Source organism: Polyodon spathula, unplaced genomic scaffold, assembly GCF_017654505.1.
Source record: "Polyodon spathula isolate WHYD16114869_AA unplaced genomic scaffold, ASM1765450v1 scaffolds_1422, whole genome shotgun sequence".
NCBI lineage: Eukaryota > Metazoa > Chordata > Actinopteri > Acipenseriformes > Polyodontidae > Polyodon > Polyodon spathula.
The window spans coordinates 212,551-237,233 of record NW_024472902.1 but is presented as its reverse complement, the minus strand read 5'-3'; the positions used below and the strand labels follow the sequence as shown (position 1 = coordinate 237,233).

The following is a 24,683-nucleotide window of genomic DNA, read 5'->3' as shown; positions in this document are numbered from 1 at the left end:
TAATTTTCCACAAACGTCAACTGAACTTTAATTGCCGGAACCTTTTTAAAAGCTTTTTCTTTTCCTCCTCCCAGCTCTCCGAGGAATAACCCATACGATCCTCTGCGATTTCCCCTCCACAGTTCAAGGGGTAAACGCGTCCAACACAAACCACACATTTAAAAGCAAGGCGGCCTTCGCGTCAGCATTAGCGAATAGAACCATGCTAATATTTCACTGCAGTTTCTCTACACAAGGGCCGCTCAAGGAGCATCCTTTTAGGCCTCTTTCCAGCATTGTGAATCTTTTAAGTGCAGACCTGCTGGGAAAGCAAGATACCTTTCGTTACTATCGCCAAAAAAAAAAAAAAAAAGTTCCTATGGCAACCTTTTCCTCTTTGGTCCCTGCTTTTCATTCAGAAGTCATTCAAGGCAGGCCTTTCATGCTGGGTACGCTGAAACATTCTGTAGGATTCATACATTCTCATTTTGTTTTCGGTTTTACCAGCTGCCTGCCTGTGATGAGGGTCAATCCCTAACTCAAGGGGGCAAACATTTTGGCTACTGCTCCTAGATTAGGGCATGAATGCAAGGTGCTTCCTTAACACACCTACAAGTACTCTATTCAGCAGCTTGCATTTCTATGGGTCAGGGGGTGTTTTAGTGGTGCACTGTGTCTATCCGTGCCTGTGTGGGCACTATCCCACCCCTCCCCTATCAAATAAACAAAACAAAAAAAAAAAACTGTACAGGATTAGAAAGACGACATCTTACCAAATCACAACAGCACAAATTGATTCTCAATTAAAAAAAAAAGATAGAAATTGACTATGGACTGTCGCCATAACCTAACACGTGTGAGCAAGTTTTTCTAAAACGCGTTTATCCGAGCGTCACCGCGTCGTGTCGTGGAAGGGTAATACAACGTGAAACCCCAGTAAAAGTGAACACATTTTGGATTCCAAAAAGAAAACCCCCACTAGACATACTGAAACTAGACAGAACACACGTGACAGAGTGATCAGTTAAATATTTGCATGGACTGTCAACATATCCTAGTTCTGAAGTACAGTAAACACAACTAGTGCTGTAGACATATGGCTATATTTAAACCATTCATTTTTTAAAGCGCAGAGATGAAACGTAAATGCTCTCTCATCTTTAGATGAACTGTACAAAGCTTTCAACTCCTACATGGGCAGAATCCCTTAAAGCAGAAGATAAAACCCCATGACCTGAAATCTGGATAATCACCCGACACCCAGGGACAGGAGCAGGTGGGAATATTAAATCTTGGATTGAGGAAGTGGGAGAAATATGTATCAGAAAAAACTTAATCTCTTAACTTAAAAAAATAAATCATAAAGACCGCTATACTTTCACCGCAAGAAAACCTTGCAGTTATTTTATTACATAGTGTAAAATGGCAACAAAAAGTGAGTAAAAAGTTGTTTTTTTTGAAGTATGCTGCCATGTTATTCCAAATCACAGGGTCCTGAAGTTAGGCATATCAAGCATAATTAGAAAAAAAGATTTCAGTACATTTCAAACAGGAATGTGCTTAAAAAAAAACCACACAAATAAATCAGGTGAAGAAACGCAAAAAAAAAAAAGTTCACTTTTGGGTTTTTAATACATGGTTAACTGTACACACGAGAAAAAATAACCCACTAAAAACAAAACATTCTGAAATTATAATATCCCTTTTCATTAAGCAACTTAAATCTTACCACAATGCAGTTAATACCTAAACTCACTTCAAACTAATTCAAAATCAGACATATTAGAATCACACACAGCTGTAAGAAAAACAGTAATAACAATGAATTAAAAAGTTATTAGCATTAGGACTGTCCACAGTGTGTACTGAAGGAGGAGGGGAGGGGATAGGATAAACCAACAACAGTCTCTTAATACTTAATATAAAAACTGTTAATTATTATTACACAGGTAGGATCCAAACGAGGCTTCGCAGTCTTGAGTATTAAATGTACAGAACAAACAAATTGACAACCTGATTTGTTTTTGTCCCTTCAAAAAGGATGCAACATCAAATTTCAAAGCTGAACTCTCTCTCTCTCTCTCTCTCTCTCTCCCCCCCTCTCCCTCTCTACCCCACAGAGAACTGAAAAGAAACAGGCGAGGAGGCTGGGCGGGCAGGTGCAAGAGGGTAAACCAATCGAGAAAAGCATCCTCTGCATTTTAAAAATAACAATGTATTTCAAGCACTTGTATACACACACATAGGTTTAAGATATCAAAAGCCAGCACTTAATACAAGACATTAATTGTTTTGTTGTTTTTGTTAAACTTCACTTGATCAATATAATAAAAATCCATAAATCTTGCTTATTTATCACCAAAAAAAAAAATCACCTCATAAATGTAGAACTACCAGTTTGTCCAAATAAAAAAAAAGGGAGAATCCTTCCTTCCGTTTCAAACTGAAATTAGATATTGCACCTTTTCTTCTTAACCAGGAATACAAACATCACAATGAAAAATATATAGCACGACAGGAATTAAATTTCAGAAATCGCTGGGCGATCACCAATCATGGCTTCCCATAACTAATCAACAACTCTTCATGAACAAAACATCACAGCTTCATCTCAAAAAAAAAAAAAACATTAAAATGTTAAGTAAAAAAAAACAACCTACACAAATGTACACATTTTTAAAACATTTGTCAAAAAAAAATATTCAGCAAATTTTACTCAAGACTGCCAAGCCTAAATAACGTTTCTTTATTGCAACAGAACTAGAAAAAATAGATTATATTGCGTTTTGCTGAAATGTTACAACTCCCGGGCGTATATTTTGGAGTTTCTCTTAAAAAAAAAAAAAAAAAAAAAAAAAAAAAAGAACACAAAACAAGTTTTCTAAGCCCAAAAGAGATCCCGGAATTTGTCCATTCAAATATAACTGTGTCCACAACTTTTAGTAACAATTAAATGTTCCTGATTTAGAAATTCTGCAATTTTTTTTTTTTTTTTTTTTTAATCATATAAGTCATTCTACAGCTAGTGTTTCTCACTAAGGAAAAAAAAAAGTCTTCAAATCAAGGCGTTGCAAATCTAGAAACCTCTGTTAGAAAAGGTTTTTTTTTTTCTTCCTCTCTGCAATGATTCCAAAATCTTCAATAAAAGGGACTTGTGCCTAATGTTCCTGCAAGAAAAAATAAAGCAAATGAGAGACAGTCCATGAAAACCCCCCGACACACACACTACAGGAGTGCACTACCACAGAAGGAGTCTCTGATCTACACTTCACTGCAGCGAAACAGAGAGGGGCCGTTACTACAGTGCGGAATCAGCTACAAACATGACGGTAGAGGAGTCCGCAACAGACAGCGGGAAGAACTAAACTGACCTTACGAAAAGGATATTCATGTTATCAGTTACAGAAAACCAAAATCTGAAAAGCTTAAATCTCCAACAGAAAGGCACCTGCTTAGTTACACCCCTTCCAACTAGCTTACTAGCATTAGTTGTTTTTATAAAAATACTACACAGATACGTTACTAATACGACCAGGAGCAAAGCCAGCATGACCTGGCCAGAACTGAATTTAACAGAATTACAGCAGCTATCCGATCAGCAAGGATCAGCAAGTATCTGATAAACTGTTGACTATGAAGAGGGGATGGGGGCACCTTCACTAGTTCAGATTCAGCACCTGATCATTTTAGTAAGGCATTTAAAACAAGGTGGTGCTACAAGGACTGGTGACAGATCACTGCTTAAGGGTTTCACAGAAAGGAAGAACGAAGCTGAATTGACTGTCCTACCTGGAGGCCGGGGGCCTGTGTCGGCTGATTGCCTTGCCCATAGTAGGTCCCTTGCTGTCTATAATACTCTGCCCAGGCTGCACTATAATCAGGTGGAGAACTCTGCTGGGAGGCAGGACCCACAGCCTGACCTAAAAACATGAAATAAAAAGAAACTTTAGTAAAGCTACCGGAGGAGGAACGTTAGGCAAGCCTTGATACTTGTTTAAAAAAAAAAAAACAAACAAATGCAATTTCTGCAGAAGCTGAAAAACTGGCAGTTAACTTGACCGGGTGGGTGAGGATGAGAGAGTTTTCTCAACACTGCGTACAAGGTTGAGTGCAGTTCAACAAGGAGGAATCTGCCCTTAAATCTACGCCTTTTTTTTTTTGCATGACCAATTATTTACAATTAAAATAGAGAGTACCGACTGACTTAACCTAGTTTCAAATGACAAGCTTCGTGCATGTTAGTTTGTCAGTAAGTGCACGGTTTCGCTCTGTGCCCGCGCTCACAGAGCTGTAACAGAGGACTGCCCTATGAATCCCGCCCAAGCCCCTGAACCTACTCTGCTTCTTGTAGTAATCTTCCCATGCCTTGCTGTAGTCTGGGCCTGTGCTTTGAGCCTGGCTTTGCTGACCTGCACAAAAACACAGGGAGAGAGAAATTAAACGGGATCCTCTTTCAGCACAGGCCTATATAAAAAATAAAAAAGACTGATCTACCACGTGTTCAAATCCTTGCTCTATCGGAGCGGTTCTCAAACGGGGGTATATGTACCCCTCGGGGACGCGAGAAGTGTCACGGGGGTACACAGGACAAATTGTGGAATACCGAATAACACTTTCATAAGACCTTCCATACTCAGACAAAAGCTTTAAAAACGCATTGGGATTTAATTTCTGGCGTGAAATGACACTTGATATTGGTTGGTTTTCAAAAACAAATGAGGCTGTGCGGTGCAAGACAATCACGCAGCTGCGGGACACTTGAGTTCAGTGCCCTGGCGCGCACCTTTAAGGCAAACCAAATACCAGAGAGAACAAGAGAGAGAGACAAGGACATATAGAGCCCTCGCCAGCAATCACTGCACAGCGCAAATTACACGCACTGTATTTACGACTTCAGTTTTTTGTTTTTCATTGCAGTGCTTTTTTTTTTTTTAATAGCTATTTGAGTTATTTAAAATAGTTTTTTTCCCCCCGCCCAGGGACTTTCGCTTTTTATATGCTGTATGAAATTATTGTTTTCGGTTACTTTCCAAAACGCTTGGGTGTTTGTCAGTAGTAACTCGACAATACTTGCACATTGAAGTTGCACCTTCTTTCCTTTCCTGTCTTCCACAACCGAATCCTTATGGTCACGGGACATTCTTCCAGGGCTTGTGTGTATTACGCTTGGGACCCGCTGCTCTATTGCTTTAAATAATTGGAGAGCTGTATGTACAAAAACTGTTTTCATCCACCCTTCCTCATGTGTGCCTGAGCCACGCAGGCACCTCAGCTATGAACCTGCAGTTTAGCGGAATTACTTGGAACAGAAGCCCACAGCAGGGAAGAGACTCTGGATTAATCCACTCCTCCTGCGTGAAGCCTGCCCTTCTCTTCTATGCCGTGGCTTTTGTCCAGCTCTGCACAGCAACAATGACCTTTGGGCTGGAGGTAGACTGACTGGGCAGTGACAGTGAAGACACACAGAAGAGCAGCCTGTTGGAAGTTCAGGGGGTGTGTGCGTGTGTGGGGGGGCAGATGCATGATTTCAGAGTTGAAGAGTGCCAAACGGACTTACAAGTCAAGACCTCTGTGAAGGGGGGGGGGGGTCACTACTGGGGGCAGCTGGCACACCCCACCTGCCAAAGCAGAGAGCGCTTTCGCGCTAACCAAGACAACACAGACGTGTGCACCTGCTGCGCTGGCTTTTTAAAAGCTCTTTTTAAAAGTGCTTTCCTCCACCCTTAAGATGGGTTGGACTGACCCAGAACCCTGCTGTCCCAGGGCACACTTGCCTAGCTTTTTGTAATACTCCTCCCAGGCGTTGGAATAGTCCACCTGGCCAGTCTGGGGTCCATTGTGACCTGTAACCAAATACAGATAACACCGCTTGAAAACGGGGAGTCTGCATGAGGGACTGTTTTCACGTGCGTGTGTGTGTGTGTGGGGGGAGGGGGGGGTAATTGCTATAAAAGCATTTTCTTCTTCATGTACCATCAAGAATTTATTTAATACAAAAGCAAACTTTCCTAGTTGAAACAAAAACACCAAAAAAAATAAATCACTATAATTGTGATCCTTTGTCAGACAGGAATGCCCTACCCAAAGGGAAATACAAAGGCACTCACTAGGATCCTGCTGACTCTGTTGCTGCCACGTTGGATATGTGGTCCCCCATCCTCCTGCCATGAATGTCTGCGGTCCACTAGAAGAGAAGGTCATGAAATAAAGCCAATTTAACTTGCAAGGAACACAGCAGCACGTTTCACCAGCTCTTGTTCTCAGTAATAGTGAATACATGTGAGCCCTCAATAACATCCTGCTTTCTAGAGACAGTAGATGTGGACTTACTTTTGGTGGGTAGCAGCAGGTCCTTGGGTGAAAGGGTTTAAACCAAAGCTGCTGCCTCCGAGACCCGAACCCTAGGGGAGGGAATGCAGAAAGGGTTAATCACAAAGCTGGGGCACAGGTCACAGCGAGAGACCCGAACCCTAGGGGAGGGAATGCAGAAAGGGTTAAATCACGAAGCCGGTGCACAGGTCACAGCGAGGGCCGAGGGCTGACAGGGGTCTGATGGAGAGCTGCTGGAAGCTTAGAGTCTCGCTCCGGACGTTCAAAGAGCTCAGCACCAGCTTGCCAATTCAAGACCCCGAAGGACAGATCATTCTATCTGGCTAATCAACCCCCCCCCCCCATTGAGGATGTTAAACTACACTATACCAAACACCCCCCACCCCACTGAGGCTGCTAAACTACACACCCCCCCCCCCCCACCCCCTGAGGCTGCTAAACTACACTAAACACCAAACACCAACCCCCCCCCCCCCCCCCCCCAATTGAGGATGTTAAACTACACTATACCAAACACCCCCCACCCCACTGAGGCTGCTAAACTACACTGTACAGCCAGTCACCTCTGGTTGTGGCCAGCCAAAGGGAAATTATCACCATTTTCACATGATTTGCTCATTCATCTGCAGCTGGGAGCACATTTCAGCAGATTGTTTCTAAAATCGTGGTTTATTAATGAACTACAAACTGAACAATTTACCCCCCCTGCGAGGTTCATCTATCCAGAAAACCCTGTCATGTTATTTTTTTTTTTTTTTTTTTTTTTTTTTTTTTTTTTTTTTTTTTTTTTTTTTTTTTAAATGGCTAAACACACTGTTAGGCACTATGATTAATGGCAGGTATATTTATTTTGTGTCTACATGGCAAGAATTATCACATGCAAATGCTTGCAAGCTTCCCCCTGCTGCCCGTGTGAGGGAGGGAGGCAGAGTGGCAACAGCCCGATAACTGTAGGTGTGTTTCTATAGAGCGGGTTGGGAAATTTTGTTTTTTAGTTTTTGGAAAACACTTCAAAAACCGCAAGCTGAATGACTTGCTTCCCCGACTAACAGACCAACCACTATTGTAAAAAGAAAGGTCACCCATCAAAGGAAAATAAAATGATAGGGGTAATATATCAAAGATATTATATAAATATCTATATATAATATATATCATAGGGCTACAAAGACAGATCTAATGATGAAAACCAATAGGATGCTAAATAGCTAGCTGTTTCTATAAGTGAGACAGAGACTGATCAATGTATTAAAACCAATAGGAATGACTGCTGTACCCCGATTTTCTCGTCGATCAGCTGCCGGGCGAGGTCGATCTGTTGCGGGGTGCCCCTGATGGAGAAGATCCGGACATTGGGGTCTGTGTTGGGAGGCGGGTTTCTCTGGAGCTCAACGTGGGCACCTGCCTGCTGGTTAATGTTCTTGATCGTCTCCCCACCTGAGGGTCACCGCAAACAGAGAGAAGGGTTAAAGAAAGCCTATGAGAACATGGTGCCGAACCCGCTGCAGATGGAAATAAGACCAGGTTTTACTACAAGCTTGATTAGCTACCGTGTACAGGTAACAAGCTCAGGAATAGATCACACTGCTGCTAAGCAATCAGTCTTATTTCCATCCATGCACACACAGTTGTGATGTACATCACTGCAGAGCACACCAAGAAAAAGGTTGGGAAAAAAAACAGCATTCCTTTAAAAACAGGTAAATCTATAATGATACCAAAATGATACTTTATTAATGCCTACAATACACATGGATGGGAGACGTGCTGCAATCAAAATTCAATATTCAGATACTCAAGGATGCTCTAGAGACACTTTGCAGACTGCACAGCCCACAGCTTTAATTACAGCTCTACTGAATCCATTACCTCACCGTCCATAAAAGTGGAGTCTGGCATCTTCAGGAGACACTACATTTCAATACAGCAAACTAGCAATTCAGCATGAAGCACCACGTTTCTCAAACCCACAGCACTCGAACCACAATGCCAATTCCACCCTTTAAAATGTCCTAGATCTTCTCAATTATATCTGTGCAAATTTCACCATTTGTCCTGGGAGCACAGACAGCCCAACACAACGTGGTGATAAACGTCAATTCAAAAACGACTCCCTTTAAAAAAAACACAAAAACACACGCTTTTAAAAGTCCGTGAAATTGAGGACAAAAAAAACCTCCACACTTCCCAGATCCATTTGAAAAAAAGACAGGGGGAAGCATACTGGTGGTACAAACACCAGTCTGTTACAAACATCTGCAACAAGGATGCAATTAAACATTCAGTGGGGAAAAAAATAAAAGCAAAACAAGAATGGATTAAAAGCGTAACCCTCCGGACATGTAGAGCCCTTCTCTTCGGTTCCTAATTCAACCCCTCCACCCCCCCGTACCCCCACCCCAGTTCAAAAAGCACAGCAGAGATTTGAAAGCCCTGTGGATGTCCGAACATCAATTACATGTTTGTTCACTTCTGGGTGACACTTTCACGACCTCCTCTGACCTGCCCCTGAAAAAGCTCCTTAGAGTGCCCCCCCCTCTCCCCTCCGCCTCCTGTTCTCCCTTCACTGGATCCAATAGACTGCCCATGGGCCATTAACCCATTGTAAACCAAATTAACTTTCGCATTAATGATGCCATTATGAGGTCTGCCGGTGAAAAGAAGCTCCACTATTCAGGTGGCTAGAGTGGGTTAAAGTTAACAGTGAAAAATAAAAATGACGCTGGCAAGTTTTCTGGCCTCACTCTTTAGCCCTGCGTACCCCACTGCAATAGTTAACCCTCTGACGTTCTGAAGCCCACCAGGTCACACTGAGCGGATGCTCATATTGAAACAAAAAACATCTCGACCATGGAGTATTACCGCTGTGTTAGCCAGCGTTTGATTACAAGGACAGTACTGAAAATAAAATTTAAAAAAGCATTGTTACTGATTAGCACCCCATTTAAAAAAAAAATTAAAAGTGTAGATCATACTTCCACTATAGGATCTCCATCAGCTCTTTCTTCATAAACCCAATTAATCCAGCCACCTGGACATAAGACACTTTAAAACACCAACTGGTGTAACAACTACTAGACCACCTTTAGCTACAGCGCTGCACCCTTTCACAGCACACAATGCTGGGACCCTTAAGCTTTGAAAATTGGTAAAAAACACACAATGGCTCCAAAGAGCACATTCCAATGCCAGATTCCCACACTACCGGACAGGGGAAAGGGGTAGCTGCCATGAAATCGGCTTCCGACAGCCTGGCTCTATAGCCTCGGGCACGGACAGAAAGACACAGGGGCACGTGTGTTTACTGCAAAACAAAACCAGCAACGCCTGCACATGGAGGCTGTGAAAACAGTAAACACATTTCTTCAGGATTACAGTATAATAAGGATCATGTATTTGTACCAATTCTACAAAAACGATCAATGAAATGATCAAGGGGCTTGCTTAACTCCAAAGAAGGCTTGGAACATTCACTTTGGGTGCTTTGGTTCAAGAGAAATATTACAGGATACAAGACCAGCACGCACATCACATCTTTTAAAAAGAAACAGCTATGACAAACTGACTATACATTTCTTACTACAAAATCTGCCATGCGAGTGTTTCAGTTAGATGAAATACTCGCAGGCATCTAATATTGTACACCACTGCAACAGACATGTATCTGTATTGATTTTTTAATTTACAGATATGAGTTTTGTTCGAGATTTGCAAGCACATATACAAAGCAAACAGCAGACACGCTTCGTGTTGCAAGGGCAACCACCCCAGCAGGGAAGGGGTTAATTGTGAATGAAGCAACACACCCAATATACAAAATGTAACACAAAATACATGCCAGACGGTGAACCATGCCTGTTGCAAGGAAACAGACGGACGAGCCTGGAAGAAATACCCCGAAGAAACCTCCGCCAGGAGGAAGCAAGCCCAGTGACAGCAGGGTTAACAGTGGCACCGACCGCACCCAGCATCGTAAAGCAATTCATCAAACCAGCCAAAAGACAGCGCTGACAGGCCTCAGACCCAATGCCTTCTCCATCAACATTGTTTCTTATGCTAATTCAAGGAAGGGGCCTAGAGCAGCAAGGTTTTTGTTACCCACAATCTGCACAGAAGGTACTTGACATGTCTATTGCTCTGTTTTTATTTTACTATAGGTAGAACACCCACCCGCCCCCTTTTAGACGGTCAATGACTTTTAAATAGCTGGCAATAGAGTGAACATGAATAGCCAATAACCTAATTCAACTGCTGTCATCCCTGAACTCTACTCCATTGCCTTCAATGCCAGCCTCATTAGAAGCAAGGGGGTGCAGTCTTTCTACATGATTGAGGGCTGCTGTTATAACGCTGGAACAATTAATGTCACATTACTTTCCACATATTATCCCCCTCATTAAGTGCTTCTGGAAAGAGAAAAGGCACTTTTAGTATTCATAAGAGGGAGATAAAAAAGGGGGGTTACTGGCTGACCACCCGTGTGCTGGTGGCCCCCCCATTATAAACTTAAAATGAACTTTTTTTTTTCTCTTAGATGGCAGCAGGGATTAACTTCCACAGTCGTTCCATTCTTCTGGGTTTAATCTGCCTGGGATTGAGTCTCAGGATGGACACTGGGAGTCCGATCTCACTCCCGATATTGAATGCGTTTCACTTTAAATTTATTGCCTTCCCAGCACATTCTGATTTGATCACTCATATCACCGAATACTACAGCTCTGTTCTTTAACTGGGGAAAGAATTCATGTCTCCTTTTCGATTACAGAACGCAATACATTAGGACTTTATTACAAAAACAAACTAATATTGCATGCTGGATAAACTGCTAAATGCTAAACCCTACCTTTCCCAATGACCAGGCCACACTTATCAGCAGGTATCGTGTATGTTACTTCCTGTAGCCCGCCTGGCGACGCCAGATTCCACTCGCCACGGCCCCTGCCCCTGCCCCTGGGGCCAGCAGGGCCTCCAAATCCATCCCGCTCCTGTGGAGGGAAACAGGAATGCAAAATGAGGATCTCTGGGAGACGTCCCGGATTCTTCAAGAGCCCGCTGCTGATCAGCAGCGACTCCTACTGGATGGCAGGGCAGCAGAATTTAAAACAATGAAAAGGTTCTAAAAAAAATGTTGACTATTTCTTTATATAACCACAGATACACACACACACACTCCAAGCACTATTAAAACTGACTAACACTCAACTCGTAGCAAATATATTGCAGTACTAAACTTAGTAGTGCCATGTTTATTTTTTAAACCACTAGGTTTAGTGCTACTAAAATATCTAAAAAAAAAAAAAAAAAAAAAACACACACATTTGCTTTTTTTAAATTTTACTTTCGAAGCAGTGTTCCAGACTTTGACTGCATCAAGAAACCCAAACACTGAAACAATTCAGAGACGCACAAAAGGAAGGCGCCACTAGTCATAGTGGGTGAAAAATCTTCTCATCCCCCAAAACGTTGTGCTTTATCCCAATTCCGACAGTCACCAACTTGAGCCAGGACTTCCACCCCCTCGTGAAGTCACCGGTTAGCGGCGCTATAGAATAAAGGTACCTGATCTGGGTAGGAAGAAGACGGCTGCAGAGGCAGGGCTGATTTAATGAACATTGACTGTGTGGTAGATGGTGGCTGCTTTACCTGTCTGTACACCTGTCTGATGACGTTGTCGCCTCTGAGCCAGACGGTCACAGGTTCCAGCCCCGCCTGCGGATAACCTAGATTTAATCCATCTACCAACACCCCCCAGCGAGGTACGTGGGGGTGTCGCGTGCCATGTGTGTGGCCGCTCAATGTGGAAACTGGGAGAGGGAGATGTCTGCTAGGCAGATGATCAAAGCCACAATGGACTAACTCGAGTACAGGTTCCAAGTACAGCTTGGTAGGTTTTAATTTAGGGGTGGTGGGGGTAAATCCAACTTATAAGCTTATTGAAAACCCTATCTTTTTTGGAGGAGTGCGATGCACGGAACTTGGACTCAATCAATTGGCCAATAAGGTTTTAATTTCCCCAACCTCCAAATGTCCCTCAGCACTCGGTAGACAAGCATGCACGCAAGTACAAAAACAGCCATCGCAACACATTGACAAGAGCAACAGTAATGCGTACCTGCGCAGTGTGGACAAGCTCATTGATGAGATGCACAGCATGCTGACACCTATCGGGCTGACCCATCACCTGAGCAATTCTCTCTGGACTAATCCCGTCATCTGAGCACAACGGGAAGGATTTAAAAAAAAAAAAAAGTTAGCTCGCTCTCAATAACCACATGACAAGGATTAATTGATTAATCAATGAACTATTTAAATGACAATTTGGCTATTGCAACTTGAACTGGAGGAAAACAGTGCTCTTAAAAAGGCATTGAACTCTGCATACAAAAAAAAACAATTCCTACCTGGTTTGAACTGGATCCTCACTCCGGCATCATTCTGGATCTTTTTAATCATTTCTCCGTTTCTGCCGATAACGATTCCCACAGCGAACCTCGGGACTGCCACCTGTGTAGCGCCAAGGAAGAGAAACACATTTAGAAAAACAATAAAAAAAAAGGGTAGGAGAAACAGGAGGGCATTTTAATAACAAAATAATTCAGCTGGGGGTTCAACTTACATCCAAGCTACTTCCACCCAGCCTTGATCCGAAGTCACTTCTGCCGCCACGGAAGTCTCCCTGGTCCTTTTCCCGGATCATTTCCATCACCAGCTCTCGGGCTTGCTGCAGGGGAAGAAAAACACAAAGAGAAGTCATTGGCAAAAGAAACCCAGCACAGCACACCTGGCACGAATTGGACTGGGGAAAACACATTGTTACACCTTACAATTTGACTCGAGTTATGGATGGGGACCCCCCCCCCCCTTAATGTTAATAGTTCAAGTCCTTGTAGGAGGCAACAGCAAAACATATAATGCTTTTAACATCTGCGCAGGTGCAAGGATGGAAATAAAACTCAGGTGTATCTTATTAAACTCATAGTAAAACCAGACATGGATCAAACTTCTGCAAGGGGAGTTTTATTTCAATCCCCGAGGTGTATTGATTCTTGTTCCTGCTCGTCCTTTAATTTGCCATGTGCTGGATATATACCTGCACTTTGTAGGGGTCTCCGGTGATTCGAAGAGGCTTATCAGCACCTGTTGGCATGGGCCCATCCTGGATCATGATCATTTTCACACCTGTTCTCTCCTGCAACAAAAAAGGAGCCAGGGAGTCAGACATGCAGAGAGTATGAATGAGCGGCAAGCGTTTACAGACTTGTGAGCCTGGTGACGGCCACAAGCAAGTTTGTACAAGACTGGTGCTCAGGTCTGTACGTGCATGTGGATGGAGGAGAGTGGGACCCACCTGCAGCTGTTTTATGGTCTCCCCTCCCTTGCCGATGACCAGCCCCACCTTGCTGGCAGGGATCAGGATCTCCTGAATGGCACTATTACCATCCATCTCGCTGTGGAACCCGGGTCCATTCCGACACCGGTCCACGATCTGGCCCAGCAGCCTCTTCGCCTGCCTGTTAATGGCATTAAAAAAATGTTTGTGTTGATGCAAAAATAAATCTAATTTGTATTCACTGATCAATAACCACACCCACCCCCCCTTGGGGTAAGCCAACAGATACTTACTCAATGCTTTCTGGAGTACCAGTCAACGTACATGGCCTCTCCATCATGCCACAGCTATCTGCACAGAGCAGGGGAAAAATCAAAGTTTAACACTAGTTTTAAACAAAGGGCTACCCACTTGCACAGCATTGGATATTATGCAATACAAGAATGGTAGCATTTGTACTTCAAGGATACAACATGTGCCAAATTGAGGTTAGCACTCTCCTGCAGAAAGATGCACAATACAACTGCTTGGGTATAAATATAACGCAACAAAGATCTACTGGGTTCACAGCATCCATAGAAAGGAGGCAGTGGATTCCAAGCTCAGTGCCTTTTGAATAGACACACATCACACCCCAGATACAAAGCATGTGTGGGAGTGATTGGGAGGATTGCATAAAAATTGTGTGTTACACCCTCCTAGATACACTAACCCCGCCCTTCACCTGCAGATCTACCTACCTGACGAAATCTGAATCTTGCAGCCGGATTCAAGCTGAATTCTTGTGATCTGCTCGCCTCCTCTGCCGATAACTGCAAATAAACAGGACCAAAAAAAACCACACACACGTCAATATAGCCCAGGAAGTCATTTCCAAATATTTTCTCAATTGCATATTAACTTTTTTTGCTTAATTTTTCCAGGAAATCTTAGTCAATCGCAGGTGCAAATAATGCAAAAACAGACAATCCGTGAATTTAAATGGGACAAACCTGGATGTAAATCCAGCATTTAAAACCAATGTGGAAGAACAGTAGGGAACAGCTCATTGCCAGTGAGAGACAGCCTTAATAGATGAATACTGATAATTGCAGTCAGATCGTCAATGGCTTTTGCACAACAGGTGGCAAGTACTAAACAAGCAAGGTAACTAAAAGCCTTTTCATATTTCCAGAGCTGTAATAGCAGAAGGCTAATGGGCTGACCCTTCTGCTCTCCAGTGCAACAGGCTCAAGTCTCGCCAGGAGAGCCAACACATGCGAGGAGAGCCACGGCACCCCAGGTCACAAAGGCTCTGGCCTCTGAGGCAGACATCCTTACTAATGGCTTGGGAAAAGCTGAACCAGAAAAATCCAACCAGGGTTTAATTTAAACATGAACTGCATTTGCTTCCTATTGACCCTCTTTAGTCATTAAACTGGTCTGACCAGTACAAAAAAAAAAAATGACCATTTATAAAGGTTGAAATGGAGTGGGAAACAGTATTTTAATATACAGGGCAAGCTTGTGCTCTGGTTTAAATACACATTTCAGGCATGTCGAATCAAACCCTTCAAAGTATACTTACTAAATCCAACCATTTTATCAGGCACTTTGTAGTCTTCTGTCATAATAGCCCTTAAAAAGGAAAGAAAAAAACCAAAGTTTAATGGTACATGTACTTAAATGTGAAATTTGAATACAAATCTTATTTTACAATGACTTCTGACCCCGGATCTCTGCAACAGTACTTGGCCCTCGTATACTAGAAAAACTTTTTTTCCTGGTAGGCTGAAAGTTCCAGGTCTTTGACTGCATGAGATTTAATATTTCAGAATAAATAAAAGCAATTGATCTGAACGAGAAGCATTTTCCTAAAACACGTCTTTGGCAAACATATTGTTCAGCATCAGCCCAGCTGGGGTAAATGGGACGGACTAAGCTGTTGATCAAGACTGCTGAATCAATAGCTACTTACAAGTTATCAATACAGAGGCTAAATTGAAAAGGCTTACCTTTGATGTACCATTGCTCCGAGCTGGTTACCCACTGAGAGAAAGGAGGGAGAGAGAGAAAAATTAACACGGATAATCTAACTTTTCATCTCTTAAAACTTAATCTTAACACAAAACAAATTCAGGCACCCGAGGCAATTTAAATGTGTAATGACCCAACACAGATACAAAGAAAATGAAAGGAGATGGTTCTGTCGATATTCTCTATAACCGTCGCACAGCTGGAACTCGCAGGAGGCCCAGAGCTGCCATAAAAATAAATGAATAACCCTACCAAAAACAGACAACCGGGTGTCCAGAACTGGTCCCATATTGCATGGGGGACTTCCACAAGATAGAACATGCACTGAAGTCCCACTGCAAGACTCGACACAACGCACAGGTCATAAGATCTGCAAGAAGGTGCATTTAAAAAGGACCTTCTGTTTAGCCAACGCTTTACTGAAAATATAAGTTCCATTAAATCACTCACAAGTTCTTAGTGTGTGTTTAGTAAACGTGCAGGAGCAAATTTCAATGGGTGTATCACAATCCAGCAATCGATTGTGTAACCGCCCTGATCAAGCGCTCCAGCAACATCACCCACGTGTACAGCGCTCATGCAGAATGGTACAGGAAAGAGAATTGCACTTAATTGTGTGTTTTTCCTATAACCCAATGCATCATTTTGCTGCGGTTTAAATGACCCGACACTAATGTAAGTGTGTAAGGCACCGTGGCAGGGCAGGAGCCCTGCGCGTGAAGAGGGCTTTTTGTGTAAATGCATACTGTAAAACAGAGTGTAATTAATTAATATAGTACCTGACGCTCCTGGGAGAGCCTGTCTGTTGTGTGCGATTGCCAGGTGTGCAATCTAAATCAGCAGGTAGGTGTGTTCCAGCAGGGCGTCAGGTATAAAAAGGTTCAATTTATTTCAGCTCAGGGCTGCTGCAAAACCAAAGCCAACTGGGCTAAAGCAGCTGAAATTCACAGGCGTGTGTGTGTGTGTGTGAGAGAACCAGAACCAGGGCTCGATACTGGACAGTAAGCAATTCAACACCGGCGACAGCCGGGAGAGCAGCCAGAGTTAGTTTATTATTGAACAGAGAAGATAGGTTCACAGATTGTGGATCTCAAAGTTTTCGTACACTGTGTTGTATGCACAACCTGCAGGGAGTATCAGCTTCGACCTCCGTCTCGATCTCCTGCCTGTCACTCTGCAGCGAATGCACGCACCCACACGGCTACCCTCTCACAAGCATTAATACCCTGGATCAGTCTAAACATCGGATTTAGGGGAGCTCCCTAATAAAAGCTGAATCTCATAATAATTGTGTTTAATATAGCAATTGTTCCAGGTGTGTATAATGGCACTTAAAACATTTATCTGACTTTTTAAATCTCCGCCCTTACTCTGGTCCTACCGCAGTCGGATACTACTGTGCATTGCATTTCACATCACGACTGGAAAATACAACACTTAGCGTTTTACCTCTTATTTTTCAAACCAGCTGCTGTTTAATCTTGTGTTAAAGTCAGACATGTTAAATGCAATCCTCTGTGAAAATGAAACACTCCACTGAGCCACTGATTGTATGCAGCCGGACATCCCTTTAACATGCAAATCGACAAATCTCTTCTCTCACTAGTGGATAGCTAGAAACCATCGTTCTTGCTACTTATTTTGGTTTCAGCCAGCAACACATGTATAGTGCCTGCAAGAGAGAGAGAGAAAGAAAAGCCTTGCTGAAAATTAGTCCGTATAAAAAGGGAGACAAAAAAGTCTTTACAGAGAGTTAATGGGAACACTGGTCTGAAACCATTAACGCAAATTAAACTGGGACTTCATTTTGCATGACTGGAGATTCAACCCCCGACAAGACACAGCGCGTGCCCCTTCAGTCCTACCGGTGGGCACAAACAGCCAAGGCAGTTATGTGACACTGCTGGACTGCTGGACTGGAGATCTTGGCTAGTTGAAGCCGCTCAGCAGTTCTAAAGCTCTGACCCGCTGTGGGGGAAGTGATAGTTCAATAGCTCTGCAGTCAGGAGCTTGTTTTTGTATTTTGTTATAAAATTAGGGACTTGCTGCTGGATGACTGACACATGCAATTGCGTTGCTAGAGACTGTGGTTCAGGGTTCTCTCTGGCTGAGCACTGCAGTATTCTGTGTGTGTGTGTGTGTGTGTGTGTGTGTGTGTGTGTGTGTGTGTGTGCGCGCGTCCACTTGGCCAGGTCTCGCTTGTGAAACAGCTTGTTTTACAAACTGCTTCACCTGGTTCAATAAAGGATTGGATTGAGATCGTTCAAGCTGCTCGCTGGTAAAAGCTTCTGGCATGAAGATGAGAAAACAGGCTTTGAGCACAAACAAGCCTTCGTGGTTACCCTGTAAGCCTATTGGTTTTGGCTATTTCATTCAGGCCAGAGCTGACATGCCAGCACAAAGAGACAGAACAATCAAACGGACCTCTCCAATCACCTGTGCCGGGGGCGCATCATCAAAACAATACCTGTCATCAAACCGAAGTGGCGTTTTAGTTCTTAGATTTTGAAATTGTATCAAACAAACAAAAAGAGAGATTTAACTTTCCTAACTTAAATGCAAGGCCACAATCGTTTGTGCTATGTTGCTTCCCTCATCTATTTAAATGCACCCCACCTCTCATTTTAATAAAGACCGTGGCAAATGTCTTCGATTCCACAATTCAATTAAGAAAACCAGCTGCATCCCACATGTTATTTCGGTAGTCTCATTCTATTTTTTTTTTTTTTTAATTCTGGTGGTTCTGATTGGTACAAGTGAAGCTCCTGGTAAAACCTGTAAGCGATCAACCTGATCCAGAACGCAAGTCTTGAAGGGTTGAAATGAGCAATTGATTACTGCCACTCAATATAATCAATGTTAAAACTGACAGCCAGATACTGCTAGACAAGCATGTGGAGTCCATGACAACATCTGGTCATTTCTTTCTTTCCATCTACAGACCAGCTGATGGGCAACATGCAGAACAATTATATTAAAAAAAAAATCTTAAATGAACTCCAGAAGAGGGTGAGGTGAAAGAGGGGGTGGGGGTGGATGGGAATGGATCGGCGCTACTTACGATCACTTGGAGGTGCTAATTTTTTACAATCCGGCTGGTCTGTCAGGTGGAAAAGAAGAAAGGAGAAAGTAAGAAAGAAGAAAGAGAAAACTCGTGCTTATGAACCGATCACGCTGTTTTGTGTTTAAGCAATGCATGCACTTCTAAAAGATGCAGAAGCTCATTCCATTTGACAGCCCTAATCTCTTTTAACCTTGAAAATATTGAAGTAGGAAAACATGGAGATGTAAGAGAGAAGGAGAGAGAGAGAGAGAGTCCTAGTGAGAGAAAGGGGCTATGTGCAACTTTCTTAATTCTGTTACACTGCTGTGTGTTTCAATGCAGGGCACGACTCAGTTCTGCGTTTCCAGCCTGTCAAAGACAGCAAATTGAAACAGAAAATATTTCAATTTCAAAAAAGCGAGGATGAAGGCAAAACAATTAAAAGGACTGGAGAAAAAATAAGAGAAACCTTCAGGGCTGAACGGAGTCCAACACGCCAGCAGATGAGTGAATGAAACTGTAGCTGCCTCTCAATGACACTGACCGCTAGTTACACTAGAGCTGCAATGCGTGTTTCCATGGCCAATGACATGGTACACCCACAAGAAGAGTACGGGCTGAAAATGGTAAAGACACTTGTGATCGGACCTCAGGTCAAAAAAAAAAAAACTGAGCAATGATGCAGCCAGCATCGTGACCGAGGGACCATAGTTTAGTGGAAACTTAGCAAACATTTACTCTGCTGTTTGGCTCGATTTTTTTTGTTGTTTGTTGTTGCTAGGAAACAAACTTAGATTAAGAAAAAAACTAAAATTCACTGTGCAAGCAAAGCATGACGGTATGTCAACTGTGAACACACTGAACACTTGCCAATTGAACTCCGGTCCTGACTTGGTTCTGATAAAGAACCAAAGCACCAGTAATTTGACACCCCACGCCAGCTACAAAACAGTGCATCTAACTCGATATCAAAGAGCTGCAGCTCATCACTATCTCTGTATCTAGTTTAACAAAACCAAAACAAGTTTTACGGTGATATTTATAATTGACGGTTGAATGTTGTTTTGCTAATTAGTGCTACTTCCTTATTTAGGAAGTAGCGCTAATTAGATTGAAAAAGCTACGAAACATTCAACAGGGATGGAAATAAAAACTCCTCCTGCAAAGCAGAGTCACTACGAGCGTGATCAGCCACAGTGCACAGGTAACAAACTCAGGTGTGCCTTGTTAAAGCTAAAGCAGGAATGGAGCAAACTGCTATGCAGTGGGAGTCTTACAGCCATCCCTGTTCATAGTCGGAATAAAGCAGCAATCGCTCAGTGAACGAATCACAAACTAGCTAAGTCCCCTCTGTGTTCTGTTGCGACTGCAGTCAGAATGTTGTAAATGTACTGACCACACCCACACCTTCGAGGACCCGCCCCCTGCTCTTAACATTCCGTAGAGTTCAACTTAGACGCATGCCGCCCAAGATCAATAAAAACCCGTCTGGGTTCCTGGAGTGCTTATTTATACCAAATATTCACGTACGTGGTAACCGGACAACAATTCAAATCGGAACCTACCTCCAGCCCCATATCGATCCAAAAATTGTATCACGCGTGCGCCCATACCATGGTGGGAACACCTAAAATGCCATTTAAACATCACTTTGTTTGCTTTAAAACTACTACTTGTTTTTCTCTCTCAGTTTAACAAAGAAGCAATCCACACCCATGCCTTCAGGGTTGGTGACAAGGCCTGCTTTACAATTCCAATTCCTTTTTAAAAATCAAATCCCAAGTCCTTTGAAGGAATTGGAATCTATCTTCAGAGCCACAAGAACACTCAAGTGTTCCACTGTTTTCATTTGCAGCCCATCAATTAAGTAATTTGTTGCCACAGCGAGATACTCATTTTAACTGAATACTTCCAATTGCAAATTTTGATCAACAACGTTTTGGAATTAAAAGGGAATGGGAATTTGATTTTAAAAGAGGAATTAGAAATGGAATTGAAAAAAGAGGAACTGCACCCAACCCTGCCTACCCCCTCCCTCTTTACACCAAGGAAGACAGTGAAAGCCCCTAGTGGGGCATACTGCACCTTCATCTGGGAACGACAAGAAAAACCTCCCCATCTCCGGAGAACATCCGAGGGGAGACACACAGGGCTGGATAAGCGCAGAAGCCAGCTTACCTCCTTCCTCCAGGGACCGCTTCTGCCCCCCGTAGCCGTAGATAGAAGGGTCTACAACCAGCGAGGAGTTATTCATGTGGGGCATAGGGTCTCCGCCCATCTTAGCAGCAATCTGAAGACAACAAAGACACAAGCTGTGATTTGCATTTAATTTCTTTGAACAGACAGGGAATGCAATATATTCCTAGGATAAGGCTGAACAGCTTGACAATTCCAGCGGCTCAAACATGGCACTCTGGGTTAATTAGGAACACACGTACATGGGAATTTATGTAGTTGACCAAATCTATTTAGTTTTTTTCTACACACACACACACACACACACAAACGTTAAGCGCAAACGCTTTGGAAATGAAACAAGAACCCAACACTGCCAGTGTTTAATATCAGCACCAACCCTGGAACAGTCAATATCCGAGTCCCGGCTAAGAGATAACTCAGAACGGCACCATGTTCCCGAGAACATCACAACTGTTTACTGCTTGAAGTCACTTTTGTGCAAGGTCATCATCCTAATAACAAGTTCTCCTGGTCAAACTCCCAGAGTGTGCATGGATAAACAAGGGCTGAAAACTGTGGCTAAAATCGAAAAGCGCTTCACAGGATTAAAAACAACAAAATGTATATACAAAACAATTTCAATAAACAGTGAAAGACACAACAACACCCCTCGAAATTACACACATCCAAATAAAAATGTCCTTTTTAATCTAACTTTAAAAAGCCGCGACAAAACGAAGGTACAGCATATAAAAAAAAAAAAAAGAAATGATATAACACAGGATGATAATTTCCCTTTAAAAAGTACATCTGCCCCCACCAGATGAAGTTTCTCTTCGAGTTAAAGTTTCAGCATTTGACCGGCCTGCTTTGCCGTTCCCCTTTCCCACTGTAAACCGCGGCTCTGTTCTGAGAACCTGGCTATTCACAGATCAGTTTTACTGCAGAAACTGCAAAAGACACACAAGCAAACGAATCGTTATGGGATGGACAGACTGCATCACTGCAGAAACATGCAGTATGCTTTGTAAGTGATCCAAATAGTCACCTATTCTCATATCTATCTCTTCGCCACATGCCATTCCACAGTTGCTAAAGACAATCCCAACATGTGCTTTAAAAAATTTGTCCCATGCACCACTGCGGCACTACAGCATCTTATCTTGCTGCTAACCTGTCTGGGGCCCCACGCTGGAAATTGTTTCCCTGAATCACTGTACTGAGGTAGGGACGTTGCACAAGGACTTGCAAGCTTGCAGTGACACGAGCAAACGTCTTGGAGGTATTTGGCATGTTGTGTTATTTCTGTAGGATGCCTACTGCCTGCCATGCTGGTATGTGCGGCTAAACTTTTTCATATACCCAGTCTGGAGCGACTACCACATTTGTAAATAAGCTTGTTTGGTGGGCTGGTTGTTGGGGGGTTAAGTAAGTCCCCACCCCAGCCCCTTATTAAAACCATGTGCCACCATTAACTTAGAATAAAACAGAACAAACTAAGGCAGCAAAATCTCAATAATAAATACAAATAAAGGTTTTTGGTATACAGAACTAAATGTGGTGTGTGTGTGTGTGTGTGTGTATGTATATATATATATATATATATATATATATATATATATAGTTAGTTAGTTAGTTAGTGCAGTCTAACAAACATGCCAGATTTAGCAAAGTATTCACTGCATGTTTTACAGTCCAGGGATGGAAATAAGACTGGAATAAGTTAATGCACCCATTCCAGGTTTTAATATGTGCTTGATTAGCCACAGTGAATAGCTAACAAGGTTTGGTGCGTCACATTAAAATGCTTAGTAAAACCAGGAATGAGCCAAACTCCTGTGCAACGGGGGTCTTATTTCAATTTTTGGTATCAAAGCTAACAGCCATACATGTTTCATCCTTATTCATATCGTACATCTAAACCAAGACGCTACGATGTTGGGCACTGGTGCAAACCACACAGAGCTAATCTTTGATCCAAGCAGGGTAGGTCAACAGTGGAAACTACCAGCCATAACAACCTTGGAACCTGCACAAGATAGAGCAAATGCGGGGGCCAACTAAAGACTGTGGAAGAAAAAAAAAAATGGGGTAACAAAATAATTATGTACAGGATTCGGGTCAGTTCCTGTTTTCACTTCCTTTAAGCACATCACTGATCAAAATTGCAGGCAGTAGTCTGTTAAAATGCGATTCTCGCCAATTAATTCAGTCACTTAAATCGGCTTCAGAATTAATGCAGTTTAACAACCACAACAGTTGTGTGTTAAATATGTGTTTCCAATTCCCTCGAAAAAAAAACAGGGGATTTAAAAAAAAAGTTAGAATTTAACAGACCCCAACTCTGGGAATATACACAGGCATAAACTTTTGGGCCTTGAAGCCTGGGGGTCGTGTTCGGCGTTTGGCCGAAGATTACACTGCCACTGGTGAACTCAAAAGCACTCCACGAACAGAAAATGTGCGTTTTATTACACTAGTTAGCCACACGCTTAAGCGCAGCGACGTTAAAAGCTTACACATTTGTAAAATGAAGTTAAACGGGAGCTGCTGAACCCGAAGTACCACGACTAGTGAAAAATACAAAACGAGACGGCCTACAAACTTTTACACGTAAAATAAAATTACGCGTTAAAACCACCGTAAACACTCGGTTTTAAAACTGAATTAAAAAAAAAAAAGTTAACTGTAGGCCATTTCTGTAGTGGAGATGAAACACAAGATGAATCTCGAATTAACTTATGCCTTATTTAAACCCGGCAAGCACGTTTTTAAAAATTACATTAAGAATAATCATCCGTGGACAAAACGCAGGGAAACGTGTTATTTTAACAAACACAATCCTCTTGCTGCAGTCTGACCGTGCCTGGTAGCATTTAGGATATTTTGGGGGAAGCGACCAAGGCCGAAGCCAGTCGCACACACACCCCACCACTTTGTGGGGCTCCGACAGGTTGCGCGTCGTTAGCCTGGTAAAAGTTGACTCAATTGTCCGCCCTGGAAGTTATTTCGGTCGCTAATCCGCTCCCTGGTTAACATTTACACGCACTCGCAGCCAGGCCGGGCCGCATGGCTCCCAGCCTGTGCGGGAAGGCTGCTCGGCGGAGGCTGTGAACGGCGTGTGAGGCAGTGGATGTGTGCCCTGGCAGGGAGGAGGGGAGGGGGGGGCTGTGAATATAAACCACCCCGGATCCCGATCCGCGGGCCCCCACTGAACGCCTGCCCTGCTAATTCCTCCCCCCTCTCTCTGTGCATTACCTGCCGGGCCCGGTGCAACGCGTCGGCAAAGCCATCGCCTTTCATTCCAGGCTGAGCCACCGCGGCCTGTCCCTGCACCAGCTCCGCCATCATCATCATCCCTGCAACAGCGCTCGGCAACAACAACAACAAAAAAAAAAAAAAAAAAAAAAAAAAAAAAAAAAAAAAAAAAAAAAAAAAAAATACCACCAGACCAGCCAGCAGATCAAGGAACAGCACGCCTCGACCTCGGGGAAACGGAAACCTGGCTCAAACTCTCACACGACCCCAATTACCGAAACACTGCGAGACTTGGGCGCGGCGGGAGATAGAGGGCTTGCACCGACACGTCAGGGCAGCCGGCTTCCGGTTAGAGTGAAGGGGGGGGGGTTTGAAAAAAAAAGTTTAAGCGCAAAAGAAAGGGACTGGCTGTTTAACTCGAGAGCATTTCGGGCGATGACGTTGATTGATACAATTAGAAGATAAAAAGAAAGCAACAGCATTGGTTCATTTAAAAATATATAATTTGCAGCCTGAATGAAGAACCCAGCAGTGAATACAATCATACGC

At 43.0% G+C, this 24,683-nt stretch overlaps 1 protein-coding gene across 8 annotated transcripts; it reads right to left on the bottom strand.

The window, feature by feature from the left end:
* Window positions 1–1,592: 1,592 nt before the first annotated feature.
* On the bottom strand, window positions 1,593–24,289 carry fubp3 (far upstream element (FUSE) binding protein 3). 8 transcript variants are annotated; one of them, XM_041242690.1, is made up of 20 exons: window positions 24,135–24,289; window positions 20,877–20,988; window positions 15,634–15,667; window positions 15,207–15,256; window positions 14,380–14,451; window positions 13,933–13,990; window positions 13,658–13,820; window positions 13,400–13,498; window positions 12,926–13,030; window positions 12,711–12,813; window positions 12,422–12,522; window positions 11,953–12,018; window positions 11,153–11,294; window positions 7,586–7,746; window positions 6,310–6,380; window positions 6,087–6,163; window positions 5,754–5,822; window positions 4,317–4,388; window positions 3,769–3,899; window positions 1,593–3,146 (listed from the first exon to the last, which is right to left on the bottom strand). In XM_041242690.1, the coding sequence occupies exons 1-20, from the start codon at window positions 24,231–24,233 to the stop codon at window positions 3,138–3,140; spliced, it is 1,794 nt and encodes a 597-aa protein (XP_041098624.1). In that variant the 5' UTR covers window positions 24,234–24,289; the 3' UTR covers window positions 1,593–3,137. The 8 variants fall into 8 exon arrangements, with proteins under 8 accessions (XP_041098624.1, XP_041098627.1, XP_041098626.1 ...); XM_041242693.1 differs by lacking the exon at window positions 4,317–4,388; XM_041242692.1 differs by lacking the exon at window positions 5,754–5,822 and having other exon boundaries at window positions 24,135–24,288.
* Window positions 24,290–24,683: the final 394 nt, after the last annotated feature.